The 22,660-nt window shown below is 36.8% G+C and overlaps 1 protein-coding gene across 1 annotated transcript in view; it reads right to left on the reverse strand.

The window, feature by feature from the left end:
• Nucleotides 1-22,660, reverse strand: part of GRIK2 (glutamate ionotropic receptor kainate type subunit 2) — a 442,707-nt gene that overhangs the window by 261,319 nt on the left and 158,728 nt on the right. Inside the window, exons 4-5 of the mRNA XM_068416353.1 lie at nt 5,590-5,771; nt 1,839-1,892 (exon numbers count right to left, since the gene is read on the reverse strand). Coding sequence (XP_068272454.1) covers nt 1,839-1,892; nt 5,590-5,771 — 236 coding nt within the window. The remainder of the gene's footprint in view (nt 1-1,838; nt 1,893-5,589; nt 5,772-22,660) is intronic.

Genomic DNA, 22,660 nt, shown 5'->3' on the forward strand with positions numbered 1-22,660 from the left:
TTATGATACCATTTTCCATATATAATACCTAAGATACGCAGGTGTCAAAATAATTTTCAGTTATTCGTTTACACCTAACTCATGTCCTCTTTCTAAAGAAATAAAATATTTTGTTGTAAAGGAAAGGTTGAACATGACTAGAACTATGTTACATCTTTCCCTTTAAAAATTCTCTCAGTTTTTATTGTAAAAGTCAGAACCTCAGATGTAACTATTTAATCCAAACACATTCATGTTTACACTGGAATATAATAAATATACACAAGAATATTATGCATATACTATAAATACACACAGGTTGTAGTATTAATGAGCTACTGCGTTATTAGACCCTGAATCAATCAAGAGGAGAATACACCGAAGACTGCTGTAAACACTGTGACTGGAAAATTTATTTGACAGGACTTTCACCATGTCAGGTAAGCAGCAATTAATATATCAAAACAACTAAATTCTGATGCAAGTTCCAAAGCTACATTGCAAAATCAAAATCTATCATTCGCTTGTGCACACTAAATTATCCTTTGATAGCTCCAAGTCAATATACTTGTCTCTCCTAAAAAAAGCTAATGTTCTAATAAGGAAATAAGAATGACAGAAAATCCTGATTTTTAAAGATAGCTTTATGAATAAAAATTAAATGCCAAGGGACAACATACCACTCAAAGAAGCAATTTTCACCATTAGCAAAATGAAAATTTAAAAAATAAAAAATCTCTTGAAACACCTAAAATCCATATTGATAGACTAGTGTGGGAAATTCTATTGCATACAATCCTAAAACTGCAAGTGACAGAACAACTTACCCTTCTAAAATACGACAGGTACTTGTGGAGGGTATTTTGCCTTTACGCTTCTAATGAACTTCACAAATTATTTTGCTTTCTATTCAACAAGCTATTTCCATCCAAATACTTTCCATGAACTTCTCTTTTGTGATTCTGAGGTGAACTTTCCATCCTACCACAAAGGTTTCATTTCCATAAGGACTTAAACATGTATGTGACTAAACATAGGTCATTTCTAGCCTAGTTTTACCAAGGCACATCTGTCTCATGCTTGAAATGACTTGTATTTTAAGAACCTTAATGAACTGCAATCTAAATAGGCAAGTTTGAACACAATGGAAAACAGAAATGTGCACAACTCTAGTTTCTAGAATACTATTTTACAAACTTTTACAGTTTCTTAGTTAGGCTGTGGTGTGCAGAAAAAAGGTCTTCACATATGTTTTTTACATTTTTTAACAATTTAAATGTTCATTTATTGCAAATGTTAAATCCGATGGTTCCAAGAATGATCAGATTCTCTCGTAGTTACTTTTACAATGGACACCAAAGAATATTGCGTAATTCTCGGGCCTATAAATCTCATGCGGACTGTTAAATAAAATGCTGCTAATATTCACACCAAATTATTCAGGAATCACATGACAGTGAAGAATTACCTTGTAGAATGTTGAATTAAAAATATGGAATTTATGAGTAAGTTTATAACTTCATAATCTTCACATACAAATAGCTATAAAAGAAAAAGGACAAAATCCGTAATATAAATAATCAATTATGAATTATATACTTAACCTTGCTTGAAAGTTAAAAACTGCAGTGCTACAGAGTCAATTCCTTTTTTGGGTCTGTCAGCTTCCAGGGCACACTGCTGAACAATAATTAAATCGTCCTGATGAGTTTTCACTGAAAGTAAGAAAACTCAACAGAGAAAACATCTTGTACTCACATCCCACTCCAGAGAGACCTTTTTCACTTTGTTAAGTAATATAATTAAGGAAAGTAACATCTTTCTTAGATGTCATCAGTATGTTTTTATAAGCCACTTACCAGTGTGGTAAAGATATAGTGATAGTATTCTGTCATCATTCCCATAGCTAAAGCCTTAAAAAAATAAACAAAAGATTAATGTTTCTGAGGTCACATAACACATTTTTATTACACTTACATGGCAAATTAAAAGCTGCAAAAGAGCACTGCTGGGATCAGACTATAGGGTTGGAATTATACTAAAATTAGGTTAAGCAAGTCATTTCCTAGCAGTTAGAGCAGATTACTGACTATTAAAGGCATTTATGAGCCAGATCCTCTGATAGATAGTTTTACATACTAATGGATGCATTAAGTTACCACACAAAATTTGAGTCAACAATATTTTCATTCATTATTGAACCCTTCCCTTAAAAAGAACAACCTAATAGGAAATATTTTTTCTATTTAGATGAACAATATTATGTATTTAAAAGAAGGACCCAAGCTTATATTTACACGTGTCTTTTTTCCCAGCCATGGAAGAGAATACTTGAGTCAAGTTTTGAAGAACGAGATACGTACTACTACAGTAAAAATGAAAAATAAATAGTCACAGTATTATTCTATAAAATCATATATCTATCAGGTACCTTCACCTGACTTGGTAACTATGTAATAACAAATAGTTTTGATCAACTATGCATTTTAAAATGTTCATACTTTTCTCTTAACAGCATAAGAACAAATATTTGTAGATACAATTTTAAAGCAATAAACTATGGATGTCTCATCACTCATTCGTTAAGAGCATTTTCACCTGAAAAGCAAGTATCTTCATGCTCTACACAAAAGTTTCCTTAGACTAGTATGATTTATTCAATAATTTTAGTGTCTACAGTGATTTTTAAATAATTTTTGTACTGTAAAAAAAAGCTACACAAGTAAGCAATATTTTCTTCTTTTTCCAGGAATTATCAATGGAATTCTTTGCCAAGTCACTACCAGTTACAGCTCCTTAAACACACTGAAAGCAACAATTGCACAATTGTCATAATACCACAATCTGTATACAAAATAATTATCAGAGTTCTAAACGCTATGGGAGCCTCTTTACTTATAGATATCAGGAAAATGACAAAATGACTAGTCTATAAGTTCTTTTCCAACGAAAAGTTAAAAGTTAAAATTAATTCAAAATATCAGCTGCAGATCAGATTTTATAATATTTTAGACAAGACTCTGACAAAAACTGCAACACTTTTCCGAAGGATGCCAATACCTGCAAATTTAGAATTCTACAATAATATATAGAACTACAGTATAGTGTGCCAATTGCAATTTAAATTTTCTGAAACACAGGAAAACCATTATCTCATGAGAAATATTACAACTTCATTAGAAACTCTACAACTGCAAACATTGCAAACTTTTTTAAGAACTTTTTTTTTTGTTGTTGTTAAATGAAGCCAAGGTATCTTCCTCTATGTGTGTAACACATTTGCAGTCAGCTATATCTTAACTGCTTATAATCAGGTCTTTCATGCTCCACAGAATCTCTAGACAAGAACATCCTACACATGTTCCTGGTTCTGCTATGTGCTGGTGTTGTCTCTTTTCCAGGTCTTCTCTCTCTCACTTCTCAAAATATCTCACTCCTTTTTCCACTTCAAAACGTTGTCATTTCTCTGCTCTCGTTATGCCAGTGCCGCCCTAACCTTTTAAACCATGTCTGCTTTCCCTAGTTGCCTGGTGATATAGTTAGTCACTGAGATTTGCCTTAATTTCATTACTCTTGTCTGAATGATGTTTTTTTTTTTTCCTTTTCATGATGTATTTTTGGCCAGAAAACAGTAGTTGCCATTTCGCTGGCCTCTCAATGTACTTTTTTCCTTTATTTCCAACTTGTTTTCTCTTCCACCAACTTCATTTTTAATCTTTCCAATCATCCCCCAAAGAAGAAACCTCTTGTCATGTCTCCCCAAGTTCACCCTCCATTACCAGAAAAAAATTGGTTAATTAATAGTTCAAAAATAAATATACAAAGATTTTTTTATTGTTACTATTTTTCAGCAAACACTTGTAAACACTATATTTGGAATGATATCACTAAATAATAAATGCAGTCTTAACATCCTTTGTATAAATTTTTATAGCAATAGCTCACGTTCAGTTGCAGAACTACCAATTTTAGACATATTTAAAGCATTGCAATATTGGAGCTGAATGGAAAGCTAAAACTCTACAGAAACTGCATAAAGATCTAAACACTCATGAAAGAATTGTTCCTGTATCTTCCTTCTATAATCTTTAGGATGAGCAGAGTAGTTTGATAAAACAGTTCATAATTTGATTTAAAGAGGTTGAACACTCACTCTTGGGTCCTGGGACATAATTAAAGATATAATGCTTTTAATTTTGTTCCCATTTCCTTCCAGTCATATGTTTTACAGGATGTTGTATACTGTGAAAGAAAAGTTTCCTTTCACCTAAAAACTAATAGGTGCAGTATAAATAATGTGCCTTGATGGAGTTATTGTTAGTACTGCAGCTTTGTATCGCCATCAATACATTTTCCATCTGCATTTTTAAGATGTTAAAATAATTAAATGTACATTTAATGATTTGGGCTAAACAATTAGACTAACTAGGCTGACTTATGCTTAGCAAAGAGCAAAAACCACCAGCAGAAGTTTAAAATTACTAAGAATTAATCAATAAAAAATAAAGCCTTTTAATTTGCCTTTTAATCAATAAACAATAAAGCAAAGTAATAGTATACATATATGTTTGCTAGCAATTTTAACTGTACCCACAACAATACCCCTAAGTACCTTTAATGAGAGACATATTTTCAAATCTTAAATACATTTTGTTTTCACCTTAGACCATACAGTTTGCTAGCAAACATAATACAAACATGACTTAAAGTCACTAAAAGCTGTGAATTAGAAATGTACAATATTGTTCTGTTTTAGGTATTTTCCTTATCCTCCTTATTGCAAGTCATAGTTCAATTAAAAAACTAGGGTGAAAATGGCCTCTGAGAATAAGGAATTAGCAGTCTTTGGAGCTAGCTCATTAAACTGAAAGAGACACACAAAGACATGTCTTTTACACATACTTCAGGGTTACAGAAACTTTTTTATGAGCCACATCCTTTGTATACTGCTATATTGCCACCTTCTCTTGGAAGATGTCACTGGATGCTGCTTCTGCAATATAAAGACCGTTAAGTATTTGGGATTCTGCTGTATCTCATCTACCCATCTTACTTGTACACAACAAAGCAAATACTTTCAAAGCACCTACCCAAATGTATTCAGGTGTTTTGCAGTCCTAGTAGTAGTGCAAGGACAATATGACTCTAAAAGATATCTATTAGTTCCATCCTCTCAGCGGAACACATTAATGTGGTCTGTTGGTAACATCCTATTCAAATACCACTACCTGATTAAGAACATACAATTTAGAGGCTTCAACTTTTTTTAAAAAATAAATCTTTGTTATATAAAATAACACTAAGGAAACATTTAACATCCTGATTAAAGGATTGGTTCTCCAAAGTACTAATTCTTCATAGCTGAAAGACGTACACCTTTTCCCCTGTACATGAACTAATTAATCTGTTTCTTTAAAATAAAATAATAAAGGCAGCTACTGTTAGAGTCACCAATAAAATTATCTCTGAAATCCTTGGCTGATTTTCATTTAGGCCTCAGTAAAACTGACATTCAATTCCCCTGCTTGTTAAATGCCATTAAGTCTGGATATTAGTTTTATTTATTAGGGATGAAAAAGATTAGGCTGTCTAAAGCAAAATTAGGATTACCTGTTTCAAGATGCCTGCTGCCATTTCATGGCTGCAGTCAAAGATTACATGGAATTCTTTGCCTCTTTTCATCTCCTTTAGCAATGGCTTTGCATCTTTTGTATCAGCTGGTAACTGACGGATTTTTAGTCTCAGGTTGTATCGTGATGGAGCTTTGATGAGTTCTTGTAATCGAATAAGGCCTTAAAGAAAACGGAGGAGTCAAAACAAAAGAAAATTATCAAAACAAGATCCTGAGCTGCTAGCAGGACAAAATACTATAAACATTCAAACCTTCCTGATTTTTTCTCCCTTCTCAATATGTTGCAACTGATATACAAAAATTTTATTAAAAAAGGAAAAGGAAAAAGTATCAACACTCACAATACTTTCTTATAACAAGTATTTCTTCTTTCTTAACAGACAGTAAGCAGTCTCACTTAGGATTACCTTAAGACAGATAAATCTTCTTTTAACATTATCATGCAACTATGACATTCCTCTTCAAAGAACAAACATAATTATTCTAATTCAATTAAAACAATATCCCAGACTTATTAATTATTATTATTAAATATTATTACAAAATATTAATTTTGTAATCACACTAGCTACTCTCCTAACTAATCTATCAGTTTTGCATACAAAGTTGTGAATCATTTCAGCACTGTAGAACACTCTCACATAATTCACATGAGGATATTTTTTTTCTTGATTATACAGATAAAAAACACATATGCAGCAGAAAAGAGGCTGAATAAATGACTCATGCCATTGCATTCATCTTCAATATTTCACAATTCCATTTTGAATTACTTTACTTTTACTATGGAATTAGATGCAGTAACATTTTTCCAAAGATCTTATTGTTCACATCAGCATAACAGTGTGTGGTGTGGTTTACTGATTACTGATTGGTCTGTGACTAATATTAATATTAGATTGTTTAACTGTTTCAAAATGACAGGGTAAAAACAAGTCTCCTATAAAGCAGCAGTTTATTTCTGTGTTAGTATTCTGCTGTGCTCACTTCCATCTTGCATTGGGCATGCTCCACTTAGTGGCAGTAACAAGGGTTACTCTTCATCATTATGTTTTCAGTGCACATATATAATAAACCCAACTGCCAAAAAATGGAAGCTCTGCTTATGATTTCAGTCATAGCAGGATCCGGGTGTGAAGTGAAGTGCTTCTAAAATCTGAAATAGCTCTCTTCACTACATCAAAAATATTAATGGAGATGACTAGTTGTTATTTAGTTATCATCACAGGCAGCACTCTCTAGTATTAAAAAACACTGCTATTTTATTTTATCTCTAACTATTCTTCCCGGTTACAAATGGATATCAAAGCTGTCTTGATTTCAGGACAATGTTGTAGTCACGTAACATGGAACCACACTGCAGTGTCAGTAAAAAATTGTGATAACCTCTGACAGAAAATTTAATATAGCCTTTTTCCAACATACATTGTTCTTTTAGCAACATAATGCTGAGAGATTTTAGCAACATAGTATTGCTATGATTTTTTGTTATGAATCTTTTAGATTGTAAAAAATTTAGCTGTAATCATTTCCAGCAGAACCAGACCAGTAGAAAATATAACTGAAAGATAAAATCAGTCTTCTCTACTTCATCATTCCCCCTTTTGACCCTGCAAAGGCTCCACATTATTTTCTCAAGAGTTTATGCTGAAATTAGCTAGAACAGGAATTTTAGCTTATTATATAAAACCTTCCTAAATTAAGACTGCAGGTGTGGAGATCTGGCAGAGGATCCCAGTAGACCTTTTAGGCCCAAAAGCAGAGTGGGGAAGGACAACCTTGCTATTTAGTCAAGATAGGAATTTTTTCTTCATTCACAAGACTATGTCACAGATACAATATTTCATATTTCACCACAATTTCTCAATAATACCCTTGTTATATACAAACATTCTCAACAATGTGTATATTGTTCAAACTGAGACAATTGTTACCTATAGCTAGATAATCTCTCAAATTTTCATCTTCTAAATACATTTCTATAGGATCTTCAATAACAGCTAAAGTACTGTGAAGAACTAAATCCAGTAATCCAGTGTGGGCTGACATTTTTCATACAAAATTATAATATGAAAAATGTTAATGGGCTTTTGTACATAACAGCATACGAAAATTTAAGGTCCGAGTTAGATGTTTTAACTCTAACTCAAGAGAGGATAAAAAATAATTCAGCATGTTCCAGATTATTTGTCATTGCTTGCTAAAAGAAGACAATTAGAAACTTTTGTCCAGCACAAATAACTTGTAAATAATTTTGATTCACATTATATTTATCTAGTCTAATTTTAGACTTGTCCTGCTTTCTTTGCTTCTTTTTGTTTTGCTTGTCCTACTTTGAAAAGGAAATAAAGCCACCAATAAAGAATCACAGAAAGATCACTATGTTTACTGGCAGTCTTTAGTAGAGGTGCTGAGGGCATAACACATATGGAAACTGACGTGCTTTCTCATGACCAGACCTGGTCCCTGCTTGCTAAGAAACAGAGAAGTGATAGCTAGGGTATACGTGACTTCTGAGTAAAAGACAGATCTAAGTCTACATGGTTTTGAAAACAGTAGGTTTAAAAACAAATTCAAATTTTAAAAAATGCCATATTTACCTCAAATGCTATAATGATATTTACATAAAATGAATTAATGTATTTAATGGAAGCTTAAATTGATTAAATACTTGATTTCTAAATAATCTTGAATAAATATACTTAAAAACTATATAGAGGAGGTGTCTTTTCTAACTTAAAAGTTTATACATCTACTGCATATTAGTATCATTTTCAGATTATCTGGGGCAACTACATGAAAGTAAAGCTTTGAAATGAACAACATAACATACCCCACAACCATTAACCACCATACCAAAAATAACTGACAGTAACATGTCAACAAAAACACTTAGGATTTTTTGCAAGTCTTCCCATTTCCTTAAGACTAGAAAAATAAAGCAACTAGAATGTATGCCTTTGCAGTGAAAAAATTTAGATGATTTCAGACTGAGGGAAGGGCCACATTTCAAAGCAGAGTCTTTCTCAAAGGCAAAGTCCTGCCAGTTGCTCAATTGCTCTGATATCCATCCATTTCCACTTAAGAACTACGAATCATGAGAGTGGCAATATCGGACAGGTAGTATGACACACTCTGCCAGAAAAAAAATAAATCCTGGCTTTTGATGCTCACTACCGTACTCATTATTTTTAATATATCAAAGGTTAAAAGGAAATCTGATTGCTCTTTCTTGACTGCAAACTGTTTGTTTTTTCAAAGCGTTGTTTACTTAGAAGGTCAAAGTGCCTAATGCATATGTTTTACTCATATTCTCAGGTGTTACACCGATCAATCACCTTTTTTACTCCTTTGGAGACTTACTTAAGGTTGTTAAGGTGGGATAGGATGAAGGGAAAAAGGGAGGCTGCTTTTCTCTGTAGCAAGTCTGTAAGTTCCAAAATTTTAGTAAATAAACTTAGGACATTACAAATTGACAGGTCCCTTGATCTGTCCCCATTTCTTGCACCAATGCAATACAGCTTTGGTCTTTAACTGTAGGTCCAAGGTTTGTTACAGAATGGTGAGAAATGTTTTATGGCCTACAGGAGCTTGTGAAGTAGATGTCTTACAATACTTTTATGAATTAAACATCTACTGTATGGCTGACAAAAACTGCAGGGTGTGAGAGACAACCATTCAAAAGACTTCTTCCAAGCTTTGTTCTGTTTCATAACATTACTCAAGAAGGTAAGCAAAGTATGCTTCACTTCATTGTATCAAGAGCCTGACTGGGCTGTTCAAGAATTAAAAAAAAGAAAGTCCTTCTTTTCCTGAATCTTATCATGATTGGGCTACCTCAGAGAAAGAAAAAATCCCACCAAAATTTGAAATAGTAGATTTACAGATGCAGGAACTAATACCAGAGCAATTAAAAACTGTCAAGGTTACCTATGTATCTGAGAGAAGCGATGAGCAATAAACAAAGTACCATACTGTGAAGGCAGTACAAAAGCTGTAGAAGCTACCAAAGGAATCTGAGCATGAGAATGAGGGGAAGAAAACCTGTGAATGCACACCTCTCTACTGCACTGACAGGACCTCAGTGCTGGGGCAGTACAGGTGTGCATACAAGCAAATTAAGAAGTATTTCTGCCTTCAATAACTGTCAGAACACATAAACAGTAACCAATGAAATTCCTTAAAACATATTTTAAAGATAAAGCAAATCTGAGACATAAGCAAATTCCAGGTATTTCAAAGCAAAGTTTTTTCTCCTGTCCTCGTCAATGTGAAATGAAAAAAGCAACCTTAAGCTTTTAATGTGTAGTATTGTTGCTCATAGCTTATAAGTATATCAGAATATTTAATTTTAGTCATAGTTACAGTCAACACATACTTCCATTTTTAGGATTTTAACATATATTTTTCATTGTGTTTCTAGCCACCAACATTTATTAAACTCAGATGAATTATGCAGAGCACAAAATATGTTCCAGTCTACTAAATGACTCACTTCAGTAGTCCACCAGGCCATCCACTACAAGGAATATTTGTTCATCCTCATCCATACTTAAAAAATAAATCCTTGCTGGCACAAATTCAACAGTTTCCAGCTTGCTAGGCTCTCATGGGAACAATTTTGGAAAACAAAACTCCTTCACTTGCAAGGGCTGCTGCCTACCATGCAGAGCCTCCTGGAGACACTGCTCTGCGGAGAGCATATGATGTGGGGAGACACCATGAAGCTGTGTCACGGGTGGCAAGTGCTGCTACCACAATCACCCTACAAATCCTCACTGCAGAGAAACACCTCGTGGAACAAAAAAATCAGATAGTGCTGAACGTACCTCTCTCTGGTACTTTTATTTCTGTGCCAGATCACCAACTGATAAAGTGCTGAGAAACAGCATTTCCCCATTCAGGCATTAGTGGGAACTGAGACTGAGTAAACGCTTTCCAGGCCTGGATCACACTTCAAAAGCAGGCTCCTGCAAATCTAAATCAAAGTCTGAAAGTTTCCTTCCACACTGTGCCTAGCATTTGTGATGCAGTATTTGTGTTATATAAAATGTGTGAAGAGCAGTCTAGTTGTCCTAGAAAATAAAAATCAGCAAGTGAATTCCTTGAGCAAAAATGGCATAATTAATCTGAAAAAGAATCAACCAAACAAACTCCACCCCCCCCCAAAAAAAAAAAAAAAACACACCAAAAAACAGGATTCTCTTTACATTTTCCTCTCCATTATGCCTGGATGAAGGCACTGGAGTTGAAATACGTTGGAGATTATTGCCTGTGCAAGGCACAAGGGGGTGCATCATGACCTGCCAGGCTGCGGTCACAGCTTGTTTCAGACAGCGCTGAGCCAACTTCAACAGCAATGAAAAAGTCCCACCTGGCACTAAAGGGAGGCAGCCCTCCTCAAAAGTATTGAAGAAAGACACTGGCCACCACTTAGGTCTGGAGACACTGTCTTCGACGGAGGGAGCTCCTTGCCACAGCACAGCCCGGCTAAAGGGGAGGTAGGCTGAGGCCATGGGCACCTCAGGCCGGGGCAGGGACACCCTGAGGGGCTGCAGCCCAGAATGACAGGTAAAGCCAACACACACAAAGCAGCAGAAACTGTTACACAAAACAGTCTGAACCTGCTGCTCCCCCAGTCAGCTCCCAGGGTAAACGTCGATGGACTGTGTGTAACCTGTGGTGAAAATACACAGTGTTTTCTTTCTTCCTAGGGAGGGGAAAGGTGTGTATTTATGTAATTGCATCCTTTTTCTCACTAACAAAATGAGTGATTGGAAACTTGTGTTTAAAAGTAATTAAGTAAAAGCCCCTGATTCTGGATTGTTTTGCCTGCAGTGTTTTCCAGCCATTTTGAGCCATTTAATTTTTCCCCTCTTGTTTTCTAGGTTAAATATTGAACAGTGGGCCACTTTTTGTAACCAAAGAAAAAAAATAAGCACTGAAAAGATATAACATAAAAGAACAAGCTCCTATATGTAAATTGCAGCACCTGGGTCTGGCTGTGGACAGTAACTGCTTCCCAGCTCTTGGTTGTCACTGATCTTCTGTTCCCCACCACAGCCTGACATCCTCGTTTCCGCAGGAAGAGTAGGTGCAATGACCAAAAAAACATCCAGGGGATCAAAACATCACACAGTTGAGAAGTAACCAGGCAATCCATATATGATATAAATAAATTCTGCCACTATCCTTATAGTAACAATCTGTGTTTGGAGTTCAATTTTTCACAGCTATAAGACGTCATATGTTTAAGGCTTTTTGCAATAAAACTAGTGCCTTCCAGTAAACAAAAATGAGCTCTACTTTATCTAGTCTTTATAACATATAGTCCTGAATACATCAGGTGAAGTTAGACAAATTCATTGTTTGCTTTCATTTTTAGATGTTGCCAAAATTTGTTCTGTCTGTATTTTCTTTTTTTCCTAATACTGTTATGACCCATTTGGATGAGTGAGATTCCCGAGACTCAGGGAAGACCGCTTCTTCCTGCTGTGTCCACTTTGTCTATGCGACTCCATTTCTACCCTTCTACCCTCTGTGCATATGGCTAAGGGCCAAGGGTAGTTTTAGGTCAAACAAGCATGGAGTATTTATACATTAATCTAAGTTTCAGAGCTCCTGTTAATCCTAAAGTAACTCATTGCTGTTGTTTGACTTTAGAGGAAATGGACAAGTTGGTTATTCAGGATCAAAGTAACAAGCTGTCACACACTGAGAAGTCTCTGGATCAGTGAAAGACAGTTTCAAAAGTGTACATATGTCGCTTGTGTGTAGCTAATAAAAAAAAAGAAGTACCAGAGCCCCTAATGAACGGAGGAACATAATACGAGAACTACAAGGACAATGAAGTTAAGGACAAAACAAGTCCTTTCTTCACCATGATTTTAAGGAGACATTTGTCAACACAAAAGCACAGATTTCAGCCTAGAATATTTTTAAAACAACTGATTTACAATATAAAATTAAGTACAGCCCTCTGATGAAACATCGACCTCTTATTAGCATTACAGGCTCCCAGTGTAGCCATTTGTGTGGACAAGCTCTTAAAAAAAAAATATCTATTTTATAAGAGTATAGAAATAATAGCTGCATTTTGGGAATGTACTTCCTGCAGTTTCTTTCAACCAGGGACACCTTTTTCCTGTCCCTTTAAATTCTCAATTCCTTCTTTTAGCAGCCACTATGATAGAGTCTTACCTCTGAATGGCTGGGAAGAATGCGGTGTGAGTAACTCTTTTCAGAAGCTGCCATCAATTCATCTTTAAGGAGAATCCTGAAGGAGCAGTTTGTGAGCTCTCCAGCTGGCATCTTCCTCCAAAGACATCAATCACATTACCTCCTCGACATGTTCAACTTCAACCAGTCCAGGAAGCAAGAGCCCCAGGTTTGTTTTAAAACCTGTGTCTCCAGCTCAGCAGTCTTGCAAGCCATTGCTATGCCACCTGGCCTGCTCATCAAACTATTTATCATTTCCGTTAATGCTGCCTTCGTGTTGCACAGGAAGAATGTAAGCAAACGCACTTTGCAACAGGCTGAACACATGAACCTTTTTCTGTACAAAAAAACACTAACGCTCTTTTAAGGCTAGTCCTATCTTTAGAAACTCAAAAACTTCAATAATAATAATGTATTGCTTTGTATAGCTACCAGAATGGTTTATCTATTTTCAGCAAGTTGTTTCCTCTCTCACCTCTCTGTACTCTTCTCCTTCCTTGACAGCCCCTCGCCCAGCTTTTCTGGTTATGTCTCAGAAAAATATCGTTCTGTATTGGGCTTTGAAAGGGGTATGAGTAGAGGAAGGAGAATGCCAGTTTATTGGGCATTGATAGAATGCTCCACATAGACCGGAACAATTCATTGCTATAAAATAATTCAGATATTGAACATCCTGAAGAGATTACTCATGAACTCTCAGGATTAGTTTTATCATCCTCATCCTCTACTTAAAACACATCTCTAGCAAAAGGATTAAAAAGAAAAAAAAAAAAAGAAATTGCACTTGCTAGCAGGGCTAATTGGACAGTGGGCTATTCTGTGTTCTTTGGATACAACAGTGTAATACAGAAACACCATTAAGAAAAATACAGAGAAAATAGAGATAAAGGGAAAAGACAGCTTGAAGGACTTTACTCATTTATTCATATTTAGCCTTTTTACTATATTAAGATCATTTCGTCCAATTCTGGCAGTGTAAAGCATCCTTAAAACTGTCATCAGTTATATTTAATCCCATTTAAATACAGTACCAATGGTGTGAAATGTCTTTAATGAAGGAAGAGCTTTAAAATACATAATCCAGAAAAATTTATCTTTTTACTGTAAACATAACTAGTACAGCTCCTTAGTACCATCTTTAGAGTCCAACATTTTAGCAGGATTTTTCAGTCTTGTATTTGAAGTATTGGAGAGCAATCAGAACACTACTTGTGTGTGCATATATATATTACAGATACTACTGCGTTAGAGCTTTATGCCACTTGCAATCTGCAATATTAGAAACACACTACAGTTAGTGGAGGTGGCATGAAGAAGTGTTCAAGGTTATCTAGTATTATGTTGACTTAAATTATTTTTCTATTGTTAATCTTAATTTCTACCAGGAAAATAATAGCACTGTATCCCTAAAAAGAAGGAAAAGTGTCTGGTAAGTGCCTTCAGTAGTAGTTTTGCTGAAGCAAATCCTATTTAACAAGACATATAGCTGCTCTGTTTAGAATAACTTCAGTTGAAAATTTAAAAATTAGATTCCTTAGGGCAAGCCAAGATACACTAGTTACCCATCATAATAATAGTATTTGCCAGAATGAACTCTGGAGGTCTATTTGGATGACAAAATTTCCTTCTGGAGGAAAAAGCGTAGATGTATAGAGGCTCTATACTGCCAAGCTACCTGTAACTATGTACTTATCTCCTTATCAAAGCACACACTACTGACCTACTGCCCCCAACTCTTCTTCAGAGATACAGAAGAACTCCCGTTTATAAATCAGAACACCCTTAGACTATGTTGACATGTTCTATTATATCTTGATTAATTCATTCCAAGCTTCATTCTCCCTATATGTGGCCTTTCACCTATACAAACACACTTAAAGAAGGTACAATGCTTCAAAACAAGCGGTTTGTGTTGTTAGAAAAAATAATTTGATCATCAAGTTGTTTTTTTGGGGGGTCAGAAGGGGAAGGGTTGTTGTTTTGAGGAAATATATTTATTTTGAGCATATCACTAAAAAAAAGTTTTAGTCACACTGAAAAGCCAGTTCTGGGTCACTGAGTATGAGAGGGCAAATAAAAGTTACATTATTTCCAACTGAAAATATTTTTCAAAAAATATCTCTTGGATGGTAACCATGCCAGTAATCAGAGAAAATTTTTCAGTTTAGGTAGCTAGTTCTCTTCTGGCATTTCTTTTCCCAAATCAACATCTTCTCATAGTGCTTATTGTCTGGACTCAACTGAGACTAAATCTTCTGCTCCAGATACAAAACTTCAACATAGAATAATGCTACTGATGTCATCAATCCATTTGCTGACTTAGTTGTCTGCTGAAACGAGATTTCTAGGGCTAAGAACAATGCTTCTCTCTAAACCTCTCCATAATTGTAGCTATGATGCAGTCTCCCAACATTCATCTTACCTTCATGCTGACATATTGAGGTGTGTGCTATTCTGTGCCACACACAGCTGGACATTTATCAAGATAATCAGATAGTTTTACATGAGCTCCAAAACTCAATATTTAGAAGCATATAACAGAAATATTTCAGGTGTTTATTTTCATTTTAAAGACTTTACAGTTTGCTTTGTTAAAAGTAAACTAATTCAAAGATGAAGTTAGTGTGGGAAGAGGGACATATTTTAATATCTTTGGTTCAAAAATTTGACCTGAGCTTTAAAGGTTTGGTGTTAGAGACCTGATACTTGATTTGTCTTCACATCCACACTTTCAGATTCAACTGCACACTCAGTAATTAGCACCCTCTGGGCAAGTTAAGAGAGAAAGTCCCATCCCCAAACTTCAGGTGATGCTTACTTTGCATGTGGAAGGACAGACCTGACTCAAGACCTCTAACCTTTATCTCCAGCAATCTTACCCATTTTTGGTCAATGTAATCTTAGCAAACAGAGGCTATTTCGCAGGAAAACCTAGTATCAACAGTGATCATACAAATGGTATGAGTATGCGTCATCAGATTGAGGGGCCTTTTCTTTCACTCCTTGCCCTGCACTTCCAGAAAATGATGCTGATCTAACCAGCAGAGTACTTCAGCAGGACTTGGAGCACAGTAATACTAATATCTGAGAAAAAATGCTCCATTCTAAAATAAACAAAAAAAGTCAGAACTATGTTTTTAACTAGATGTGTGTGTGCATGTATGTATATGTATTTGTCCTGGTTTGGCCCAAACCAGCCCAATTAGTCTTAAAGAAACCAAGGTCACTGCTAAATTCCTCACTGCTTATGAGTGAAGAGCCAAAGGGGGCTCGCACCTGCAGGAAGGAGCAGACAGGGCAGGTGACCCAAGATTGACCAACAAGGTATTCCATCCCATACACGTCATTCTCACTTTCCTATTTATCACTAACCCACTGCCTCCTGGAGGTGGGGCCCAGGAGGGAGGGGCCCTCCTGTCTCCCACTGATTGGTACCAGCTTTGCCAATTCTCCAGTTAAAAGCCTGCAGGTGTGATGGCAGGGGGAGCTACTGCATTTTCCCCTCTGCCTGTGCTGGGGGGAACAACTCTGCCTGAGGAGGATTTCCAAGTTCTCAATCTTGGATTTGTATATATTTGTACATATTTGATTATTTCTATTATTCTTATTATACTCTTTTTCATTACTATAGTTTATTAAAACTGTTTTAACTTCCCAACCCATAAGTCTCTCTCCCTTTTCCCTTTCCCTTCGGGTGGGGGGGGAGAGGGTTAACAGAGAGCATCTGCCACCAGGTTAATAGCTGGCCCAGCTTTAAACCGTGACAGTATTTGAAATACAACTCATTATTATGAAAGATCTAAAAGTGTGTAGACTAAAGACAGAAAAAATCCTTTCTTTTAGACTAAAAAAATATTCAGTTTTGAAACAGTTGCTTACTATAGAAAAGCAGAAGTGTTTAAAATTATATTCATAATTAATATTGAAGTTGAGATTACTAAAATATCATGTATAGGAAATACTAGCCTTAGGGCTAAAAATCACTGAACAGGAAAACCAGAGAACCAAGTTTAACTCCACAGACTGTCAGATTTCCATCCTGATATTGTGCATATCAGTTCATTTTTCTGTGTCTTGGGTCTTAACATCTTAATGTTAAATCCATTTGACTGCTGTTTCAGCATAACTAGCTATAATTGAAGCGCAACCAATAATCAGCTTTATCGTTTTCCTTAAATATGCTAAGTGAGCACGTCAGAGCATGGGTGCAAACATCTTTTATAGTTAATTTCAAATAGCCAATCCCAATTCAGCCTATTTCCAGTAACAATTCTTTTTCTAATAATGGCTTTTAAGCACTGCATGAAAAAAGCCCTCTACCCCAGCCCACACAGTTCCACAAGAAGGAATCAATGAAGTTCAGAAAAGGCCTTCTGTTCATGGAAAGGTTTTGATCTTGAAGATCACCATAACAAGATGAAGAAAATAAGTTTTTTCATACCACCTGAATACTTATCAGCTGCAGCATACAGCAGTTAGAAGAAAAAAAGCAGAAAACTGTCCTCTGCACCTAGTGTGTGATTATATAAGAAAAAATAGTTTAATTGATGAAAATGTTGAAAATTAAGAAAACATTAAGATTTTTATATTAGATTTGCCATGTTGTTCTAGTCTCCAGCAACTTTCAAGACCCATCTGGATGCGTTCCTGTGTAACCTGCCCTAGATTGGTCCTGCTCTGGCAGGGAGGTTGGACTCAATGATCTCCAGAGGTCCCTTCCAACCCCTAACATTCTGTGATTCTATGTGACATTCTTTTACAGATGTGGTTCTATTATGATATGCCTGATTTGAAATACTGTTATTATTCAGTTTTCTGAACAAGTTTTTTTAACATTTTTAGAATACTTTAATTCAGTGCGGTGATGGTGACAGCAATGACAGTTAACAGTCCTGTGCATTTCAGAATAATTCTTGTAATAATGTGAAGTATGATCGCTCAAGTGGCTGAAGTCTATGAGCAATGCTGTTTAATGAAGGTGAAGAGGAAAAAAAAGGAGATCTACTACAGTCAAAGGACAAAACAACTTCTGTCAAATCTGTCAGAATCTATGATAAAAGAAGCAGTAGAACAAGTTAGCAATTTCTAGCCATACCATAGAACTATCACTATTGTATCAAACTATACAAAAATAAATAAAAAATAATATCTACTAGAAATCAAAATGGACTTGGTTGGAAAAGAAACATAAGTGAACATTCTAAACTGGAATTTATACTAGGTAAGCATATTTATTCTTGGAAACAAAAGCAGTTATAAATTTGTTAAAAAAAAATTGTAAGAGTGCAAGAGAAAAAAATATCTGAAAAAGCTAAAACAGTCTCGCAATTACAGGGCCTGGTTGTCGTGGGGGATTTCAACTACCCTGATATTTGCTGGGAGGCCTACTCAGCCAGCCATCCCCAGTCCAGGAGGTTCCTCCAGTGCATTGATGATAACTTGCTGATGCAAATGGTGGATGAGCCAACTAGGAGAGGAGCGCTGCTGGATCTTATCCTCACTAACAAGGAGGGTCTGGTTGAAGAGGTGAAGGCTGAGGGCAGCCTTGGTTGTAGTGACCATGAGATGGTAGAGTTCAGGATCTCATGTGGCAGGAACAGAATAGCTAGCAGAATCACAACCCTGAACTTCAGGAGGGCCAACTTTGGCCTTTTCAAGCAATTGCTAGGGGAAATCCCATGGGACAGGGTACTAGAAGGTAAGGGGGCCCAAGATAGTTGGTTAGCATTCAAGGACTGCTTCTTCCAAGCTCAAGATCAGAGCATCCCAACAGGTAGGAAGTCAAGGAAGGGTAGCAGGAGACCTGCATGGTTGAACAGGGAACTGCTGGGCAAACTCAAGTGGAAGAAGAGGGTGTACAGATCATGGAAGGAGAGGCTGGCCACTTGGGAGGAATAGAAGTCTGTTGTCAGAGGATGTAGGGAGGCAACTAGGAAAGCTAAGTCCTCCTTGGAATTAAACATTGCAAGAGAGGTCAAGGACAACAGAAAGGGCTTCTTCAAATACATTGCAGGTAAAGCCAACACTAGAGGCAACGTAGGCCCACTGATGAATGAGGTGGGGGTCCTGGAGACAGAGGATAAAAAGAAGGCGGAGTTACTGAATGCCTTCTTTGCCTCTGTCTATACTGTTGGAGGCTGTCCTGAGGAGCCCCGGACCCCTGAGGCCTCAGAAGAAGTCAGGATAGAGGAGGAATCTGTCTTGGTTGATGAGGGCTGGGTCAGGGACCAATTAAGCAACCTGGACGTCCATAAATCCATGGGCCCTGATGGGATGCACCCGCGGGTGCTGAGGGAGCTGGCGGAAGTCATTGCTAGGCCACTCTCCATCATCTTTGCTAAGTCGTGGGCAACGGGAGAGGTGCCTGAGGACTGGACGAAAGCGAATGTCACTCCAGTCTTCAAAAGGGGCAAGAAGGAGGACCCGGGTAACTATAGACCGGTCAGCCTCACCTCCATCCCCGGAAAGGTGATGGAACAACTTGTTCTTGGTGCTGTCTCTAGGCACATCAAGGATAGGGGGATCATTAGGGGCACTCAGCATGGCTTCACCAACGGGAAGTCATGCTCAACCAACTTGATAGCCTTTTATGAGGATGTTACCCGGTGGATAGATGATGGTAAAGCTGTGGATGTGGTCTATCTCGATTTCAGTAAAGCGTTTGACACGGTCTCCCACAGCATCCTCGCAGCTAAACTGGGGAAGTGTGGTCTGGATGATCGGGTAGTGAGCTGGATTGTGAACTGGCTGAAGGAAAGAAGCCAGAGAGTGGTGGTCAGTGGGACAGAGTCCAGTTGGAGGTCTGTGTCTAGCGGAGTCCCTCAAGGGTCGGTTCTGGGACCAGTTCTATTCAATATATTCATTAATGACTTGGATGAGGGATTAGAGTGCGCTGTCAGCAAGTTCGCTGATGACACAAAACTGGGAGGAGTGGCTGACGTGCCGGAAGGCTGCGCAGCCATTCAGAGAGACCTGGAGAGGCTGGAGAGTTGGGCGGGGAGAAATTTAATGAAATATAACAAGGGCAAGTGTAGAGTCCTGCATCTGGGCAAGAACAACCCCATGTACCAGTACAAGTTGGGGGCAGAGCTGTTGGAGAGCAGCGTAGGGGAAAGGGACCTGGGGGTCCTAGTGGACAACAGGATGACCATGAGCCAGCAGTGTGCCCTTGTGGCCAAGAAGGCCAATGGCATCCTGGGGTGTATTAGAAGGGGTGTGGTCAGCAGGTCGAGAGAGGTTCTCCTCCCCCTCTACTCTGCCCTGGTGAGGCCGCATCTGGAGTATTGTGTCCAGTTCTGGGCCCCTCAGTTCAAGAAGGACAGGGAACTGCTAGAGAGAGTCCAGCGCAGAGCCACGAAGATGATTAAGGGAGTGGAACATCTCCCTTATGAGGAGAGGCTGAGGGAGCTGGGTCTCTTTAGCTTGGAGAAGAGGAGACTGAGGGGTGACCTCATTAATGTTTATAAATACGTAAAGGGCAAGTGTCAAGAGGATGGAGCCAGGCTCTTCTCAGTGACATCCCTTGACAGGACAAGGGGCAATGGGTGCAAACTGGAACACAGGAGGTTCCACTTAAATTTGAGGAAAAACTTCTTTACGGTGAGGGTGACTGAACACTGGAACAGGCTGCCCAGAGAGGTTGTGGAGTCTCCTTCTCTGGAGACATTCAAAACCCGCCTGGATGCGTTCCTGTGTGATATGGTCTAGGCAATCCTGCCCCGGCAGGGGGATTGGACTAGATGATCTTTCGAGGTCCCTTCCAATCCCTAACATTCTGTGATTCTGTGATTCTGTATTAAGATGGGAATATTTGAGCTGAGACTGATGTAGAGCAATTCACAAAGGGGCTGGCATCACAAGTGCATTTCACAGTGTTCCTCCAACCACAGGACAAAATATGTAATACTTAAGTAGGAGTAAAATCGTAGTTAAGTTTGGATAAATCTGAGTTTAAATTTATGCCCCATGCAAGATATGATACTGATTATGTCTCCATTTTCCTTTTTTTCATTTTTCACTTAAATAGTTTTCCCATCACATTTTTTCTGTATTTGAAAACAGTGAATGAAATTTTCCAGTCTTCATGAAAGAAAGAATTATTTTAATTATAGGGTCTGTAGCCAATTTTCTGTATTATTTAAATTCTTAAGTTTATTCAAACCCACAAAAGCAAAACAATTTAAAGTACTATTTGGAATATGTGCATTGTTAATGCAATAATTTCTGGAAATACTGCTACCTCCACTTCTGTTCCTTAGGCTTACATAAAAATACTATAAAGTACCTTATGGATTTATTTTATTTTTGGTTTAAACCTATAGTTTTCTTTTTATAATACCATGTTTTGTTGCAGTAAGTCCAAATTCAATTTTTGGCCAAAATGGGGGTGAGTTGTGGTACATGTTTTCCTGATAGATGGGCTGGACTCATGCATTCTGTTTAACTTGATGACATTTATTTTTCTTTTCAAAAAATTAATTAAAATCTCTATAGAATTATTCTCAAAGAACAACTACAGGTCCATTTACCAAAAAGGATAAAAGAATTTAACTTCTTTCTCTTCAGACAGCTAGCTAAGATAATTCTTAACTTCCAAACTGCAAAAATACTAAAAAGTTTGAAAGTGAAATTTTAACTTCACAACATCCTCCTTACTGTTGGTATTTTCACATAGCACTGGAAAAATATTTCTGAACTTTACTGAACAAAAGATACAATACCTTTCTTAAAAAAGGAATACACCAAAGTAACTATCTACATCCAAATACCATAATTTGATTTAGCACATAACCACTAATTGTATTTTCACTTGAAATTACTGTGCACAGCATTTGAAATACTCTGTACTCGAAAGATCCCATGCAATATGTAATCAGTCTGGAAAATATTTCTTCATTTTCCAAAAATAGATAAAAATTAGTGCTATTAATTATTACAGTTATATCAAATCTGTTTTTATTAAGGAAGGCTTAAAAACCTATTGTCTTTAATAAGGTGATTCAATAAAAGTGTGGATGTTTTTACAAATGCTGCAACCTCTGTTTGACTCGGTGACTGAACAGATGTGGAACAGAACTGCGTGCCATTCCAGTTGATATGCGTGGGAAGCCTTAAGTCTGCTGTGCTCTCGATGGCCAATATAGCCCTCCTTTAGAGAGTCATTCCGTTCATTCCATTAAATAACACAGAATAACTGATTATTAATTGATAATGCCCATATTTGAAATGCATAAAAATACTTTCATTTAACATGCTGTGCTAAGCTGTCCCATCCCACTTTGTATCTTTGATAAGGATACCCACCTAGCCCTTCAAAAACAACCAGTACTGTGAATTCTGCATCTGCTTTGTAGAACCAGAATAAATGCTAGGTAAAATTGCACATGTCAAAATAGTATAAATATACATAAACATACACAGGTATAGTTTTCATCTAACTGACACATAATATAAATCCAATTTGAGGAATTACTATCAATGGAGTAACTTAATAGTAGTTTATAATTTAGTATTTCTGCACATTCAATAGAGACATTAGTCAACATCCGTGGTAGGGAATAGTCCTGATAGTGACCTTAAAAGATCACCATTACCTGTCTTTTCTATTCTGTCTAGCAAAAGCAATATGAAAATATTGCTATTAAAAAAAAAAAAAAAATCAACCAAAAAACACACTCCAGGAAAAAAAAAAACACAACAAACCAAACTTCATGAGATGGAGTTTGCACAGCCTTTCAAGGATAACTGTTACTTTGTTCTAACTTAAACATTCCTAGCTAAATAATTTCTGCTACAATTTTAAAAGTCTCTAACTATGTCATTTAACATGGA

Source organism: Nyctibius grandis, chromosome 1 (assembly GCF_013368605.1).
Source record: "Nyctibius grandis isolate bNycGra1 chromosome 1, bNycGra1.pri, whole genome shotgun sequence".
In the NCBI taxonomy this organism is placed as follows: domain Eukaryota; kingdom Metazoa; phylum Chordata; class Aves; order Nyctibiiformes; family Nyctibiidae; genus Nyctibius; species Nyctibius grandis.